General features: G+C 34.1%; 1 protein-coding gene across 7 annotated transcripts in view; it reads left to right on the plus strand.

Annotated features, from left to right (window-relative positions):
- The first annotated feature begins 4800 nt into the window (after nt 1-4800).
- POSTN (periostin) overlaps nt 4801-19031 on the plus strand; it is a 34135-nt gene continuing 19904 nt past the window's right edge. For 6 of the 7 annotated variants that reach the window (XM_045869345.1, XM_045869347.3, XM_045869346.3 and 3 more), the window contains exons 1-9: nt 4801-5156; nt 6505-6603; nt 11160-11224; nt 12930-13087; nt 14857-15021; nt 15913-16059; nt 16573-16714; nt 17869-18081; nt 18652-18786. In XM_045869345.1, the coding sequence (XP_045725301.1) occupies nt 5038-5156; nt 6505-6603; nt 11160-11224; nt 12930-13087; nt 14857-15021; nt 15913-16059; nt 16573-16714; nt 17869-18081; nt 18652-18786 (1243 nt within the window). In that variant the 5' untranslated portion in view covers nt 4801-5037. Of the gene's footprint in view, nt 5157-5977; nt 6121-6504; nt 6604-11159; nt 11225-12929; nt 13088-14856; nt 15022-15912; nt 16060-16572; nt 16715-17868; nt 18082-18651; nt 18787-19031 lie in introns of those variants that run through there. The other variant, XM_045869351.2, reaches the window with a different exon arrangement.

The raw sequence follows: 19031 nt of genomic DNA on the forward strand, positions 1-19031 counted from the left end.
GCAGCAATTATGCACTCCCTTATCTTCAGTCTGATTTTTAGAAGTTATTAGAAGATTATTAGTTATTTGTTGAATGGGAGACAGATGATGACTAGGGTCTTAACTGTCTCTGAAACAAAGCTGTCCAGATCTAAATGAGAGAAAAGATGAAAGGCCCAATGGTAACAGTATCAAGCGTGCCAGAGATGAGAAAGAAAGGCTTTATAAATGTGAAGGGAACCAGCGAGTGAAATCAGACCGTGGAAGTGATTATTTCTGATCATTTATGTGAGGTGGAAAAATCTGCCACAATTTCTTATTCTTGTCACTAGTCTATGTCAGTATGGAACAGCAACATAAATCTCAGATAAAAAGTAAAGCAATTTATTGTTCAGTCACATAAAAGAAATGTGACTAGATTTTTCAGTTTTTAATCTACATTTGGCATCATTCATTTTGGTTGATCTAAATCAGCTCTCAAATATTTTAGAGATTTTTATTAATCTTTAGTTATTTGGCATTTTGAAATGTATATAAGATGTTTAAGGCTTTTTTTCATATCAATTTCATATAAATTATTAAATCAAAATGTAATGGTATCTGTGCTTCTAGAAACATATACTGTACTTTCTCCACTAGATGTCTCCAGAGAAATACAAGTAAATACTGTTAATAAGAAATGCTGCTAATAAGCACCCAGTTTAAAAACTTCAGTATTCGGTTCAATTAGGGACAATAGTTACATTGATTACTTAGAAGGAAAGTGAGATTTGTCACTTGATAGGCTTTTAAAGGAAATCAGAGTCTAAATTTTAAAAAGAACGATGGCATGCTACCCACATTTATCACAGAAAACCTTCTATATACTTCCAAATGAATTAATATTAAAGAGACATCATATAATGGTTACTTGGGGGCCAAGTTAGTCATCTCTTTCTCTGAATGTGATTTCATTACCTTTCACGTATCATGGGTTTCCTCCACTGGAGATACATTGGGAGTATGGCTTCCAAGGAGGTATCACTTCTTGTAGGCTTTACACTGTGTCAGCACAAATACCCGAGCCTATATATTGCCCTTTGACTTCTTTAAGTTGGGTGATTTTCAGTTTTATTTTAGCTATATTTTTAACTATATTTTAGCTAATATTTTATTTATTTATTTATTTTTAAAGATTTTGCACTTGGATGCTGAGACATGCTGCCCCCATGAATGTGTGGCATTAACTTCAAGGCCTTGTCATGTTTTATAATCAAGTTCTATTATCTATAGTTTATAAATAAGCCAGTAAGAAAGCAGTGATACTCAAGAAATGTTTTTAAGATCCCACAGATGATATATTAAAAAGCAGGAGTTTAGACATGACTTGGGGCAAATAACTACTCCGAATTTTCAAAACCAAGGAAAAGCCTTTTAAAAAATCTACTCTTGGCTCAGGTATCCAGACTTATTGAAACCATAGACAATGTCCAATCCTAGAGAGTGTAGGCCATGTTGGTTACATGCTAGTGAGAGTAAACATGATATTACAATGACTTAGTCTCCAGAGGCTATAAGACTTGCTACAAAGATCCCCTGGATAATTTGCAAACTGCCCATAAATTAGCATCCTGATAGCTAGAAACAAATGTCTCTGTCTTTCAGACACGTTATTTTTCTTTGGTTGCATAAGAAGCCATTTCCTTTTCATTAATGACTTACATTTCCAGGTCAGACTTTACAACCCTGAAGGTCAGATTCAATTGCCAAGATTTCAATCCTCCTCAAAACTGCTAATAAAATTACGTAGCCAACCCAGGGGCAGTATCCTTTCATGAAGCAGAAGAATAAGGGCCCTGTGTGGGGAGAAAGAATGAGAGAGAGATTGATCCCTGCTGAGTGCTCTGAAAAGAAAGAATGTTGTCCTTCTCAAGCTTTTTCTCTCTTTTCCACATCTTAGACTACCTTTTCTCCCATTCTCTGAAACTATTTTCTTCCCTCACCCTACCCTGCACTGCCAGATATAGACTAGTGTTCAATTATTAGCCTCCCAGAAGCTAGGATCTTGGCTAAAGCAGTTGTTTGGACTTTGGACCACTCCATAATACTGTATAATATCACACTTCCATCCAGGCTGAGCTTGGCGTTTTTAGTCGCAGTGCTTTCAATGTTTTTATATTTACCCTAAAGTTTTCCTTCTCTTGGAATGCTCTGCAACCTCTAAATTTACATGTAGTTTATATGTACAATCTGGCCCTCATTTTCAAGATCCTCCTTGATGGCCTTACTTACCCTGAATGTAAATATTTGCTGAGGGCTAGCATTTGTTGACTTCTATGGGGCTTACACAATTTCCAATAAGATGCTCAGGATGGATAGATTTAAGACTCTATTATTTGAAACTCTGAAAAAAAAAAAAAGATTTCAGAGCCTTTTTAGTACATGAGCATATATCATGCTTTTTATAAAAAGTAAACCTGTATCTCCAGCCAGAAAGGAGCAGTCCTCTTTTGAAATATGAATGCATATTTATTTTTCTTACTCATCTCATGCGATTATTTGTCCATTTAGACCACTGAGGGAATCAGTGGTCTAGGTGAATGGATGCCATTGATTCCAATGGTCACAAGGAACAACTAGGTCAAAATCGTTCTTAAAAATAATATATTCTCAATGTCCTGCAGACACTATGAAGAAAGTAGGTAACAGGAAATTACTGATTCTACCTTCACCCCTTTACTTATAATCAAGTCTTTTTGTCATCATTTGGGACTGTGTTTAAAGACATCTTTTAGCCTTGATACACATTATCCAAGTCCATTATCTTTTTCTCTCAATACCTCAGTCCTTCCTCTCCAGGCAAACCCCATTGTATTTAAGCAGATTTCAGCTTCATTACAGAAAAGCTTATAAATAGTTGCAGCTATCTAATGGGAAAAAGGTTGCATTAATAGCAGTGGGCATCCCAGTAAAGAATGAATGACCATTTATAATGGTGTTGTCAGAGACACCTCTGTATTATAAGTTTGATTTATCCTTCTATAATTCCAAAATTCCATTATTATGTCTTAGAAGATAAGTAATCTACATTATAATGTCTAATCAGTCTAGAATTGAAGACTTTTATATAACTATGTTACCAAGAATATTCTAACAGTTAACTTACTGGTATTAAGAAGAACTTATTATCGGGCGCCTGGGTGGCTCAGTCGTTAAGCGTCTGCCTTTGGCTCAGGTCGTGATCCCAAGGTCCTGGGATCAAGCCCCACATTGGGCTCCCTGCTCTGCCGGAAGCCTACTTCTAACCCTCTCCCATTCCCCCTGCTTGTGTTCCTTCTCTCGCTGTGTCTCTCTCTGTCAAATAAATAAATAAAATCTTAAAAAAAAAAAAAACAATTACTGACCACCTAACAATTTACACACATAAGAATAATAAAAACTTATGATATAAAGCAAACCAGTAACATACAGATGCAGTTAGAATAATTCCATTCAAAGATATATAAATGTTAGATAAATCTTCTTCCTGCAAGGGACCAGGGACAGAATTTATCTTTTATGCCCTCTTCTCTCCAGGTCTCCTTTTGAATTCCTCTTTCATTTTCTATACCTTCATACCAAGATTTTCAAATTGAAAGCAGGCCTCTGAATCGTATTTCAGAATATTGTCTAATTGTAGGCTTTCTTAATAGACTAGCTGCCAGTTGCAGAATGATTTTGGTGCCTCAAAGCAAAATTCTATAGCAAGTTTAATAAAACTCTCCTGATACCTGGAATCATCTCGGGCCAATCTGGCCTCCCCTTAAAGACTTTGCAATTGGAAAACATGGTGAGGAAGTTATCAAATTTCTCTATATTGCCAGTGAAGAAACAATACCGATGTGCCATAACAGAAGGAACGCTTTGCAACAAGACTGGAATTACACTTTTATTTTAGGATAGCGTGCAACTTATGTATTCAAGAAGACTCACTGCAGGTTATCGTTTCGGCTTATTGTTGACATCTGACATTTGGATTTCTTTTACCCAGTGGTTCTGAACATTTGATGTACCATGTGTGGAGGGGTAAGAGCTCATATTCCCTTGGATTGGAATCGCATGGTGTAGCAGTAAGACATTTCGGTTACTCTTGATAAAAATCGGAAGATTTCTGGCAATACTCTTGTTTCTTAACATGTCTTTAATCTATTACAGCTAGATTAGTAATACTTGTTTCCAACAGGGGCTGCTTTTGTCCAGTGGTTATGAGATGTGCCGCCTAGACAAGTTCATCATCATGTGAAGTATGTAATGAAAAAACAATAAAGCACAACTGTTTTTTTTTTTTGTCTGCTTCATTTCAAGAGTTAGGAAAACTTGCCAGAAGTAGATTTATGTTAACTCTATCTACTCCTTGATATTTGAAAGGAGGAGTGAAATGGGAAGGATCTCCCCAGTTTAGTAGTATTGCAAGGAACATGTGGTCTATCCTATATTTTTTGTCAGCAATTAGAGTTCTTATTTCATATTTTGTACAAGTTTTAAATCTATCCAACATCTGTTTTTAATCAACAGCCATTACTGTCTTATGATTATCAAACCTAATCTACATTTGCTTTCTGGTGAAAAATAATAACCCTTCAGTTCTGATGTGAACTAAATGCGAGAGATGTGATAAGATCAAACAATGATCTCATTGAGCACAAGGACATATACTCTGCAAGGGATGGATTGCAGAAGAGTCCTTCAAACCCAAACAAAACCATTTTCCATAAGCCCCTCCAAAGTACAAAAGAATAAAACTGAAATATGAACATGCAAAGGGTCAGTTATTAAAGAGGAAAATAAATAATTTAAGAATAAAAATAAATATCTTCTTCAGAATGAGATGTAAAAGAAGCTCAATGTGTTCAGTAAACATCACTAACAAAAGTGGATGTTAGCTGCCAACTTGAAGTTGCTGATGTTTTTTGGAGCGAGCTCAGATTCCCAGGTTATACAGTGCTCCCTCCCACGACTCTGACATGTATATAAACTCTGAGCTCTCCAAAGCCCACTGCCAGTTCTCTTCGTGAACTAACTGCAACGGAGAGACTAAAGATGATTCCTTTCTTACCCATATTTTCTCTACTCTTGCTGGTTGTTGTTAACCCTGCAAACGCCAATGGCCATTATGACAAGATCTTGGCTCATAGCCGAATCAGGGGCCGGGATCAGGGGTAAGTCAGTGGTTAGGTTTTATAAATCTTTTTTTTTTTTTCCTTAGCTTGTTATACATATAAGTATCTCTAAAGTTCCTTAAATACGCCAGGGTTTTTTTCTACTTATCAAAAAGTAATAAGAAAAAGGAAAAAAGGAGTATTCTGTGATTTGTATATGTGTTTTAAACTAAAAATTACTGTCAAAATAATTTGCACATGATTGCTTTTTCTGAAGCGTTATATAATTTTAATCTAATTGATAACATTTAACAGGGCATTTCATTATTATTTCATTTATTTGTATTTTTATTTCCTTCCAAAAATCTGAATGAGGTTTTCAAAATTAAAAATATATGGTTAGGGCTTTCATTATGTAAACTTTGCATTATCTCACATGATGTTAGGGAAATTTTCATTTAAGTTCTGTATGAAAATTAAGTAATGATTAATGTTCTTTGAATATTTTAAAGCATTTAAGCATGCTTTTAAATTCTACATTCTGTAAAATTTGCAAACATAACATATTTCTTGGAATAAATTCAACTACAACTTAGCATTTTTAAAGTTAATAGGCATAATTTAGTAACTTAACCAACCATTTATAATTTTTTTTTGAAATGGATCTTGGCACTTCTTCTAATGTCTCAGAAGGATTTTCACAGTGCTCAAAAGTTCCTTTGCTTTACAGTGCAAATAAGACTTCCTATCTCTTTAAGAGAGAAAGACACTTAAAATTCTGGCAGAGGATGTTGCTGATCTACTATTTCCACTCAAAGAAATAGATTTTCCTTTGTGCAGCCATATTATTCAGTTAATTTTAGCACTCATTTACTTCTGTGATTACTTACCTAGACAATTACAGCATATCGTGTCTTTGGACCTGGTAAAAACCTGTCTCTTTTCCTCTCTTGATTCCTCATTGTTCCAGAGTCCGTTGTTCCAGACTAGAGTCCAAAATGAGCACATGTTTGGTTTAAAAAGGGTCAGTAGATTGTCTCATTATTAAAAGTAGTAAGAATGAAAACAAAATTAAGTTGAACTTAATGCTGCTTGAATTTTCCTACTAGATTAACTTTTGCAGTCAAATGCTCTACCCCTGAGCTATACCCCCTAGACTAACTTTTGAAACACCGGTGTTCTCCTTTTAAGGATGTATAATTTCCTCTCTATTTTTCTCTCCCATAGACTTTAGTTTTTCTGATGATTCAGTATGCTTGGAACAAGAAGCAGATTTTTGCAAGACTAGAATCACATCTTTGAAAATTGAGTCCGCATGTTAACTTCTTTTCTGAACCATCTGACCTGAAGATATGAAAAACTCATTGTCATTAGGAACTAACTTTCTTTTCTTCCTTCTGTGTTCCAGCCCAAATGTCTGTGCCCTTCAACAGATTTTAGGCACCAAAAAGAAATACTTCAGCACCTGTAGGAACTGGTACCAAGGTGCCATCTGTGGAAAGAAAACGTAAGTCTCGTCTTTTTCTTAATGCACCAGTCCCCAAGATGTCTGTGTCTTTCCTTGGACATATACACCATTTTACTTGAAAATACTCTCCCAAATTGCAAGCTTTAAAACAAAAATTGGATCATAAATGTGAATAAAGGAAGTCTCCCTGCATTTCTCCGTCTGCTAGTGGACCTCTCATGAGCCCTGAATTTTTGTGTCATGGAGGTCCAAAGGAAACAATCGCATGGCGATGTATAGAATCAGTGTGTGACTATGTCATTTCTACCCTTGGTTTGGCCCTCTTTTTTGATTAAGATACTTATCACTATGCCTCATTTTATAAAAATGGTTTCCTCAGTTTCCTCATTTTATTAAAAAAAATGAGCCAGAAGAATAAATTGATCTAAAATATCAGGATTTTTGAAGCACTAATTATTGTTTTCCTACACTCATTTGGAAATTATCTGAAATACTCCAGTTTGCCTCAAAATTTTCATCGATGTTTGAAGTAGGAAAGAACTTAAGCTTCATCTCTTCATTTAATCCAGTTATCCCATCCCAAACTACCAGATCCACAGGGGTCCACAAAGCTGATAAAACCGGTCACTACATATACTATTTCAATAGCCAAATAGACAATTACGTTTACTTAGTTAGATATTTCACTGATTAACTTAAAATCAGAAAATATTTTTCATTACTTGATAGAACTGTGTATTGATTTAATCTGTCAATAAATGTTGGTAGGAAAATACAATCCTGAGCATATAAAAGTTGAGAATTACCCATGTGGTCCAAGTTCTTCATTTTAAAGTGAAGGAGTTGAGTCATACGGTAAGTTACTATATCAGAAAAATTAGAGATACCACTGCTGGTCAAAAAAACAGTGCTTCCTATTAATTTGGACTCCACTCCCAATGAAAGATGCCTTGAGAACCAAATATCTGAACGAGAACCTGCTTACTACATCATCATTAAACCTTAGTTACCCTAAATAGGTGGAAGGATTGAGGGATTGTTAAAAACTTATTCCTAATTTAATAATGCTGGTACAAATACTAAACATAGCGTCACTTAACTTATTGGAGCCTTTGTTTCTTTACCTGTGATATGTGGATTTCATAGTTACAGAGTTTTTAGGGGTAGAATGATTTGATGAATGTGAAATTGCTAAGTAACTCATGATATCAATTGTCCTTAAATTTAAAGTACTTAAACAAATGGATATGTGTGGGTGGGAAAAGGAGTTGTGACCAGTTGCCTACCTAAAATGCCTAAGATTATCTTTATTTCCAGATAAAAAACATGTATTCAATGCATATAACCTTAGCTGGACTCTACTTCTCCATGGTCACTAAATCTAGGACACCACAGAACTTTGCTCCCTGTTCCTGTTCATTTGCTTAATAGAGTTTCAACTGATGATACTTTTTGGCCTAGACCTTATTCTTATTAGTTTGCAGACATCTGCTAGACTTGAGAGTCATTCACACAATTACAATGTAAGTCAGTGGTTGCAATGATCTTGCCATGATGCAGGCTGGGCCCCAGTTGGGAACTCCGAGACTCGGGATTCTCTTCCCTTTGTTCTTCATATTCGTGGTTACCATGAGGCATATTTGGAATGCACACCAACTACATAAGGACTTGCTCTCTGAATTATTCAGGGGATATCTTTATCACATCCTTCCTGGAAGTTAGGAAAGTATGATATAATCTCACTTTAACCATCTAAATATATTAGAGATGCCAAGGCTTGTACAAAGGTTATTCCAACATTCTTTCTTGTTCTCCATTTAAAAAAAAAAAAAAAATCCTGCTTTGAAGCCTGGCTTTTTACCAGAGACATAACAGTGTCTCCTTTGTTAAATTATATTAGCTAATTTCCCCCGAGTAGCTTAATTTTCACAAACACATTTACATCTGTGCTCTGAAATAAATGTAAATGCTAGATGCTAGTTTCAAATAATCAAATAAATCAATAACATTGACAAGAGGAATGCCTGTTTTGCCATCTGTTTGCAGCTGCTAACGTTTCCAGAGACATCTTTAGGACTTTTTGTTATCAGTTGACAGAAATGTTTGTCTTTTGGTGGAACAGTTGCTTTGCAGATTTGAAGGAAGTAATTATGCAGGTCTGATGATAAACATGAATTTCCTAAGTTTAAGATATTTCCTACAACATATACTGGCCAAACAGTACAGTATTTTGTATACTTCTTTTCAGCTGGCATTTTTATGAGATTTTAGATAACTAATCAGAAAATGAAGATAAGTTTTCCACTTTCAGAGATGTGCATGGTAATGATTTTTCTTTACTCTGTTTTGTCCTACTAACGCTGCGGGAAATTTAAGTTTTGTGTAGAATAAATGTTCTCCTGAAAAAACCTACATTTTGTTTCTTAAAATATCAACTCAGATAACCATATTGTTCAACTATCAGCTGAAATTGCATCTGATTGTTTTGGAATTTTATTCCATCTGGTGCACCAATTGTCTACATTAAGGCTAATCTTTGGTTCATATTAGCATGTGTTACAGAAATTTTTGTTACATTAATTTCCTCTTTTATTCACTCTTTTACTTCAAGTTAGTACTATCAATACGACCAATAAATATGTATCTCAGTTTTTTAAATTGTTTACAATATATGCTAAAGCTAACGTGTAAGCAATTCTGAATCAATCCTTTGGCATCCAAATATTCATATTTATTTATATGGGGATCTAAGTAAATAAATAGTTTCAGGGGCCCTTTTAGGATTTGCATAATTCTCCCATACACTTTCCATATGTTTCTAATACCAAGTATTTTTGAAATTATTTTAAAATTGAAGAACAATTTGAAATTGGCATGTCCCACTTAATTTTGTCCATTTTTTTAATCTATCAACTATCTTTGAGTCAGTTTTCCATGCCAGAAATTTTTTTCTCATTCATCTTTCATATTTTACTGCATACATGTATATGCATAAATAATGTTATGTTGTGCTTTTTAAATGGACATCAAGAAAATAGAGAAATAGGAATCTAAGATCACAAACAAGACCACAAATCGTGGATAATCAATTAATAGACCTGGCTTTAATTTGAAAAGCTTATTTACTTTTTAAACTATAGAAGACCATTTCTTTTTTTTTTATTTTAAAGATTTTATTTATTTGACAGAGAGAGACACAGCGAGAGAGGGAACACAAGCAAGGAGAGTGGGAGAGGGAGAAGCAGGCTTCCCGCAGAGCAGGGAGCCCGATGCTGCGCTCGATCCCAGGACCCTGAGATCATGACCTGAGCCGAAGGCAGACGCTTAACGGCTGAGCCACCCAGGCGCCCCTAGAAGACCATTTCTTAAAGCATTTATAATTCTACTTTTTACAAGCTTTCTTTTATTGTAATTTTTATCATACTAAGAAGAAGTTTTTTATTCTTATAGTGATCTTTTTCTTAAATATATCCAAATTATCTCATTCATTCATACTTTTTGAATATGATTATCACAACTAGAAAAAGAACAGAAATAAATAATATCTGAACTAGTCAATGCGTGTTTAATTACTAAATTAAAGATAATCAGTCTATAAGTAATTATCTTAAACTGCATGACATGGAATTTATCAATTAAAAATGACAAATGGTCTGTATTTCCTCTTTACTTATAATATCCCCCCCTTTAAAATTTTTGTTTTGTACATTCACCTTCATATTTCTATTGAGAGGAAACAAACAAATAAAATTATGTAAAATTTAATTAAAAATACTATTTATGCTAGATTTTGAAGAAGTCCAGAAAATGTCAAATGGAATTTGATAAAATGAAGATCGGGATTATATTTTTAACGAAGTAAGAAATAAAAACATATAGATGATTTTAGGTTACTATTTTCCCACAAAATAGAGTAATTTAAACAAACTTATTTTGGATATATCTTTGTTTGCTGAATTTTCTGGTTTGTTACCTTAATTATACCTTTATATAAATACACTTTGTTAACTTTGAAAAAATAGCACTTTCTTGAATATTGTATTGTAGAAGATTTTAAAGATTGTATTTAACATGATCAAACTAATAGCTCTATTGGCAATTCAAATCTAAAATATTATTTTAGTTAGCAGTGGAATAGCTTTTATTGATTGGAATGGGTTAATGTATTTACTAATGTTTCTAGTTTCTAATAACCTTATACTAATAAACATTTCTATTTATAGTTCACAAAATGATTTTAAAAGCATCCTTTTATTTGAGACTCACAGCTAGCCCGTGAGTAGGTATCATAGTTACCACATCCATGTTAAATAGTTGCAGAAACTGAGACTCAAATTTGTTAAATTACTTGCTCAAGGTCACACATCTACCAAGGACAGAGCTGGGAACCAAACCTCATTCATCTGCCTCAAGATCCTGGAACTTTTCTACAATGTCATGACACTACATAGAGAAATCAAACTAATATAAATAACTTGGTATCAATTATAGAATCTCATAAATTATAGCAATAAGTGGCATATTTTTGCTAAGTTTATATGGAAATTAATTCTATGTAGTTCCTCATTTTAATGTTAATTTCTTCTGCTATACAGGACTGTGTTATATGAATGTTGCCCTGGTTATATGAGAATGGAAGGAATGAAAGGCTGTCCAGCAGGTAAAATTTCAATTATTGAAATAAATGAGGAACTTGTCTTGTGTAAGGAAAAAGATTTGAGGTAGCTCAGCTTATAGAAAAGCCAAATGTGTGTGTGTGTGTGTGTGTATTTAGCACCATGGTAAATCCTAAGATATACCACCATCTTGTGTTAATCATGACTTTGTGTTAATCATGATGACAAAGTATTAAAACATACTGCTCATGCACTAAATGTTGGACCAGACAACAGAAGATCGATCATAAATTTAAATTAGTTCAACTTTCCTTCAGGAATGAAAATCCTCTCTACAAAAACCATCTTTGAATTTGTCTAGAAACATGGAGTGGACTAGTTGGGAAGGGATAATCTGCTGTAATTGAACAGCTCTGATTTTTAAAACTTACCTCATATTGAAAATTGGTTTTCTAAATTTGCCAAAAATTTTCTAAGTTTTCTAAAAATTTTGTCAAAAATCCAGTTCCTCTTTGAAATAACAGCCATTCAGATATTTAACACCAATCATCACATACTTCCTCTGGCTAACCTCTCTTTCTCAACAGATTTCTCTTCTCTGAGCTAATCACCCCCCCCCCAAGTTCTTCTAATATAACATAAACTTTGGGGCCCTCACCATCATGGACACAAATGCATAAAAAGCCTCTAATCCAGTCATCTTTCTGAACATGATCCTAGACTGGTGCCTGTATTCCCTGGGTGTCCCAGCAGCAGAGAGAATAAAATCAAGACAAATACTTCCCTTTTGGGGTCCCCTGAACTTTGGTTAATGTCATTGGTAACCATGTCTTATCATTAGCTCATAATGAATTTATGATCAATTAAAATTAATTACAGGTCTTCATATCAAGTCAGGCCTTTCTCTAGGATTTATTTTTTCCACTTGGGCATAAGGACATACATGGAGCTCTGTTACCTTTAACTTGTTAATTTTGACTCGTTTTCTTCATCTTTTTTGGGGTCTTTTTAAATCCTGATTTTATAATTTATTAATTGTGTCACTTCATCTTTATATATTCACAAATGTAGTAACCATTTCTCCTGCGATATTATCCAAATCATATGAGTTTTCAAATAAGATAGGGTCAAAAGATAAATAAATTAGCTGCATCAACTTTCAGGTTCACATTCATATATTAATATTTCTTCTGAAGTTCAGGAGAAATATTCTGGAAGCATTAGATACTTCCATCTATTTCCTTCCTGAAATTATGCTGAAAGAAGTAGATCTACATGTTTCTTTCAGAAACCCAAATCTATAAAGATTAATTTCCCAGTACCAAACAATACTATGCTATTTAGGAGTTTAAGCCAACATGGAAGAAAATATCACCTTTGCCATCCTCAGTGAGAAGTGAGGAACATCTTTTTTTTTTTCAGTGAATCAAAATATTTACTGATAATTATAATTGAACTATTACTGACATAGCAAGAGTCACACCTACATACACTAGATGTTAACCAGGATGATAATTTAAAATTCATTTTCCCTCAACACACAGGATATATGAAATAATAGTTTTCAATGGTATTTTATTAGTTAGCCCTCACAAGGCAACTTTTATATAAAATTGATAATTCATAGAATTTTATTGCTAAAATTATCAGTGAAATGTATTGAGGAACTTAGTGTAAAGTTTAAAGGATTGTGAGATAGTATTCATGAAATACTATCCTAAGTAATTCTTCATTTCTTGATTGTTTCAGTTTTGCCAATTGACCATGTTTATGGCACTCTGGGCATCGTGGGAACCACCACAACACAGCGCTATTCCGATGTCTCAAGACTGAGAGAAGAGATTGAAGGGAAGGGATCATTCACTTACTTTGCACCGAGTAATGAGGCTTGGGACAACTTGGATTCTGTAATTCATTATTTTTATTAATATCATCATTTTTATTGTTGTTTCATTTTAATTGGTTTATTAACTTGGAAATTAATAGAAATTTTATATCTTTTTTGTTATACATATATGAGGATACATAAAAGAATGAGTTATTAAGTGTAAGGATGAAAGCATCTTAATACATCCATAAATGGAATAACTCCCCAGCAGGTTCATAGACTGTTTAAAAAAAGGCAAACCAAGAGTGGACTGAACTGGTGTTTATCATTATTCTAGTTTACTCTTTTCCTCTTTCCTTTTTGATTGGGAAGAAACATATTGAATTTTAGATGACATATGTAATAGAAAGGTAAGTTAAGAAGCCTAGTGGAATTTAAAATTTATTATAAGACAGGGGCGCCTGGATGGCTCAGACGGTTAAGCGTCTGCCTTCGGCTCAGGTCATGATCCCAGGGTCCTGATATCGAGTCCCGCATCGGGCTCCCTGCTAGGCGGGGAGCCTGCTTCTCTCCCTCTGCCTCTGCCTCTCTCTCTGACTTTCATGAATAAATAAGTAAATAAGATTTAAAAAAAAAATATTATAAGACATATTATAAAGATATAATTAATTATTTTTAATTATATGTAAATATACTTGGCTGCTCGGATATTGACCTATTTATAAACGTGTATGGATATTTAAATGAAGTATTATAAGCAACGCATTTGATTTTCAGACTTTTTGTGCATAGTCTGTAATACACAAAATTTCCAATCTGTAACACTGGTATATTCCTGCTTTCTACTTGATATGAAGATGAATTGATAATTACTACTAGAGTCAAATAATATTTAGTAAAACTTAGGCAGATTTCTCTAGATATTATCTTGCTACATTAACCGTGTGGTTAATTGCTTGCATTACAGAACTCTCTCTGCTGGTTGTCCTTGACCGCATCTCTTAACCACCTTTCTAGTTCCTTTTGCTGACTCCTCTTCTTCCTTCACTTGAGAATGAGTCTTATTAAAGTCTCTTCTGGGAATTAGACTTTGCTCTTTATTTACACTTCTAATGGCTTCAGCTATCACTTTAGTGCATATAACCATGAAATCTGTTTCTGAAGCTGTTCTTGGAAACTCAGGAGAATATTTCTAATGTCCATTTTAATATTTCTCCTTAGATACACCACTGCATCTTTAAACAAAAAGTTATCTAAAATATGTGCCACTTTCTTTCTCCCCACAAACAATTGCTTTTCTGCTGTCTTTTTTTCCATAATTGGCAGTACCTATCTTAAGTGTTTAGACTTGAAAATGGTGAGTCATCCTGCTTCTGCTCTAATTCTTACAAACTACTGTTAGTCATCAAGGTCTCATGTTTCATCCTCCTGTCTAATTCCCTCATTTTTGCTATGCATTATCACCAGATTAACCTTCCCAAAGCCCAGTCTAATCATTATATTCCAATGCCACAAAATCTTCAGTGTCTCCTTTTTGCCAGTTTACTCAGGCATTAAAGTCTTCCACATTATCGTCCCACATACTTTTCTAAAATTCCTTCTTAATATTATCTAAGAAACATAAAAGTATGTGCTAACCAAATGTACAACACCTGCTCTCCCAACATTCACCCCTGTGTCAGCAACTGGACTTAGAATGATCACTACTATTCCTACCCTATTTACCCTTTAAGGCCTATCCCCAAGCCTTGAATAGCTGCCTTTCCTTATTTGACCCATAGTGTGATTATAAGTATTTTAATGATGAACTGCAATAAGATAAACTTCTATCATTTCAATTTTTCCTAGGATATCCGGAGAGGCTTGGAGAGCAATGTAAATGTTGAATTATTGAATGCTTTACATAGCCATATGGTTAATAACAGAATGTTGACCAAGGACTTAAAAAATGGCATGATTATTCCTTCAATGTATAACAATTTGGGGCTTTTCATTAACCATTATCCTAATGGGGTAAGTTTCATGAATAAAAAATACATTTCTGAGCAATATCACCTTTAATATTTTCTATACCTTTTATATCATGTTCACAGAAATAGTAAAATATTAGTGAATGTAAGTACTATATTATACTTTTTTCTCACATTTAGAGCATGCAAATTTCTAATTCATTGGCTGACTTCTACTAGAGAATGATTGGGAGGAGGAAATTAAATTCACAGTTGATTGACAGTAGACTTAGATGTCCTTAAAAAAGGACATTTTAGTAGTTGATGTGTTTGAAAAATAATAACCAAAGAAAAAATAGTAAATAAGAATTTATTAAAGAATAATCAGAGAATGGTATTTCTTTATTCTTCCTCTAGCTATTATACTGATTTAGGTTCTTGTGTGTGTAGATAAGAGTCTTTGTGGGAAACTTTCAACAGGGTCATAGGGTTCTTTCAACAAATTTCCAGGGACAAAAAGGGTCAGTGATGAGGCAATAATTGGGAAATCACTGGAATAAAACTGATTATACTTGTGCAATAACTATTTCTCTCTCTCAGAACTTACTTTAGGGCTGATATATTTTTTCATGTAATTCACTGACCTGCAGTTGAAATAGTTTATGACTATCTCTATAAAGAGAAGAGAAGAGAAAAAACGCAATAAGTCAAATGAAAAAAATGCTTTTTGTATGTTAAGTGCAACTGGATTGGGTTTTCAACTGGTCTTGTTTTCTCTTAGTTTCTTTTTTAGACAGAGCGATATATGTCTTTATCCTCAACATTTACATTTAGAATGTTGGCTTCTTCATGTTACCTTTACTGGTAGAAATGAAAAATAGATAATGGTCTTACAGTCTCAGTGGTCAATTGATGGCTCTGATTTCTGCACTTTGATTTTCCCAAACAATTATAGGTTGTCACTGTTAACTGCGCTCGAATCATCCATGGGAACCAGATTGCAACAAATGGTGTTGTACATGTCATTGACCGTGTCCTTACACAAATTGGTACCTCAATTCAAGACTTCATTGAAGCAGAAGATGACCTCTCATCTTTTAGGGTAAGCACAAGAAATAACAGCAGATTGTCTTGCACCATTGAAATTTCTTTTTCTCTGTCAGAATCTAACAATAAAAATGCTATTTTAAAAATATGGCAGAATTGTAACAAATATGTTTCTTGAAATGAAAAGAGTTTTATTTTACACTGAAGAGGACATCCCATATGACATAATAATACCTGTGTGGACATGATAGATATAGAAAGTTTAGTTACGTGCCTATAGTGTATTTACTGCATTTAGTATGTGTCCATCTCAGTTACATGTACTGTTGGATATTGCTACAGTCACACAAACATGGGCAGGATTCCAATTCTTACAAACAGGTTTGAGGAAAGTTGGAAAGGATGCAGTTGGTTTTGCCAAAAAATAATATTTTAAAGATCTAACAAAAGCAAACTTCCATAATTTTCTATAGAATCAACTCCCTCATGACAACCTAGGTTAAGTGTATTGTAATTTTCTTTTGGATTTGCAATGTGCAAGCCTCTGAAAAGCACATTTGTGTTTCAGGCAGCTGCTATCACTTCTGATATACTGGAGTCCCTTGGAAGAGATGGTCACTTCACACTCTTTGCTCCCACCAATGAGGCTTTTGAGAAACTTCCACGAGGTGTCCTAGAAAGGATCATGGGAGACAAAGTGGCTTCTGAAGGTACTAAAATGTCCTCTTCTATGAGAAGCTTCCCAGAATTCCAAGAAGAAAAGAAAATTTTTAAAAAAAAAATTAAGTCATGACAGTATTATCAGCTTTGATAAGCAAAGTCAAAGAAAAACTTTTGTTCTGAGGTGGACCACAAAAATCTTAAAAAAAAAACAAAGTCCTTGAAAGAGTCAGCAGAATAATTGAATAATTAATAATTAATTTAAAAATAAGTATATTATAAAGATCACATTCTTTCTTACTGCTTTCAAGTAAGTAAGTAGCAGGCATTGAAAGGTTGGCCACTGTTGAAAAGAAATAATAGATCATCAAATTTTAATATCATATACGTATTATGTAATGCTTTTAATTCTAAATTTATGCTAAAAGGTATAATTAAGTTGAGAAAATTGCATGGTTCTCTTGGGCTATTACTTAGTTATACACAGAATTGAGCTTCGTTCTAGTTTCCCTTTCTACTTTCAAATAGATTTTACATTGTGAGTAGTACATTTAACTTACTCAGCCTCTCCCAAAATACATTTAACCAATTTAAAATGAGAAGTTTTGATGATACAGATATAGATATAATACAGTTGAGGGATAGATACCTTCAGATATCTTCCAAGAAATCATCTTTATTGTGGCTACTCTCCAGATGTTTTCTGTAGGGAATTATTTGTCTTACCCTACCCCTCTATTAATCTCTTTACAAATCATATGCAGTTATTCTGTTATGAGCAGCTAATGCAAGACGCTGCTTGGGTGTTTAGGAATAGGTATCTCTAATAAATACAGGAACATTCTTCTTGTTTTCACATCTGAAATTACTTTCTTATGATAGTGGGAACTTGCTCTAATGCATTTTCTAAGTACTACACAAATCATTTCATGCAACTGAACTTCTCTTCTTACTTCCTACTGAGCTAAGCTATTTCTATTGTATAGTTCTTATAGTTAATTGAAAAAGTGTTCCAAAAAAAAAAAAAAAGAAAAGAAAAAGTGTTCCTAGAACATAAACAGAATTTAAAAACCTTCAGTCAATACTTAGGTCTTATGTGTATTGTATTTCTTAGGAATACTTGGGTCCACAGTGAAACGTCTTTTAAGGGTTAAGTGCAATTTCCCTTGATCTCAAAACCTGCTGCTTTTAATTTGTCCTCCAGCTCTCATGAAGTACCACATTTTGAACACCCTCCAGTGTTCTGAAGCTATCATGGGAGGAGCAGTCTTTGAGACTCTGGAAGGAAACACCATTGAGATAGGATGTGACGGTGACAGCATAACAGTAAATGGAATCAAAATGGTGAACAAAAAAGATATTGTGACAAATAATGGTGTCATCCATTTGATTGATCAGGTCCTAATTCCTGATTCTGGTGAGCAACAGTTTCAGATTCTTTCACCTACTACTGTTTACCAGTTATGATGCCTCAAGACTAAATCCATGAAAAATGAATGAGTAGTATAAGGAAAGGCATGTGAAGCACAAATACAGCCTACTGAACTTAGTACTAAGTAGCCTGTGTAATTATGGGCTCTCCATGCAAGGAACTCCTGCTTTCCAGGGCTTCTAACACTTAATATTTATAAAGGGTCTCACAGTACCACAGTTTTTCTTGAAAATGAAAGGAAAGATATAACCAAATGGTCAGCTTTGGATAACTGAAAGGGCTATGGCACTCAAAACAGAGACAGGAGGTAAGCAATAGAGAATTAAAGACAATGAGAATAAGAAGCCAGAAAAATATTTTCTTTCTGAAGTTCTCTGTGATTATCAACCCCCAAAAAGGAATCTGGAACTCTTACTAGGGAAGGGCAGGATGTCTTATCACATTGTCATTGCAGCAAATAGTTTATAGATAAGAGCCAAGAATTGATTTACTAATTTCAGGATGATGATAATAACAAAGATGACATTGTTGGTATGGTGATGGTTTACTTCACAGCCAAACAAGTTATTGAGCTGGCTGGAAATCAGCAAACCACTTTCACAGACCTCGTGGCCCAGTTAGGCTTGGCATCCGCCCTTCGGCCAGATGGAGAATACACTTTGCTGGCACCTGTGAATAATGCATTTTCAGGTATGTACTGGACACTGTCATTCCTACTCTCCCTCCCCCACCAATCCTCACACAGCTTTTCTCTTCACCATATTGTTTGCATTAAGGAATAACAGACGTTTTACAAGGTGTTGATTATTTATTGGGTACACATCATTAGCCCTATATTGTCTCTACTAAAATGTCCTTCATTTCAAAACATTTCATTATAATAGATATTAACCTATAGGGAGTGAAAGTTTGTAATTAAGGGTATTCAGTTATTC

This window comes from Mirounga angustirostris, unplaced genomic scaffold (genome assembly GCF_029215605.1).
Source record: "Mirounga angustirostris isolate CCGP_5_RB_7025 unplaced genomic scaffold, mMirAng1.0.hap1 SCAF_3, whole genome shotgun sequence".
Lineage (NCBI taxonomy): Eukaryota > Metazoa > Chordata > Mammalia > Carnivora > Phocidae > Mirounga > Mirounga angustirostris.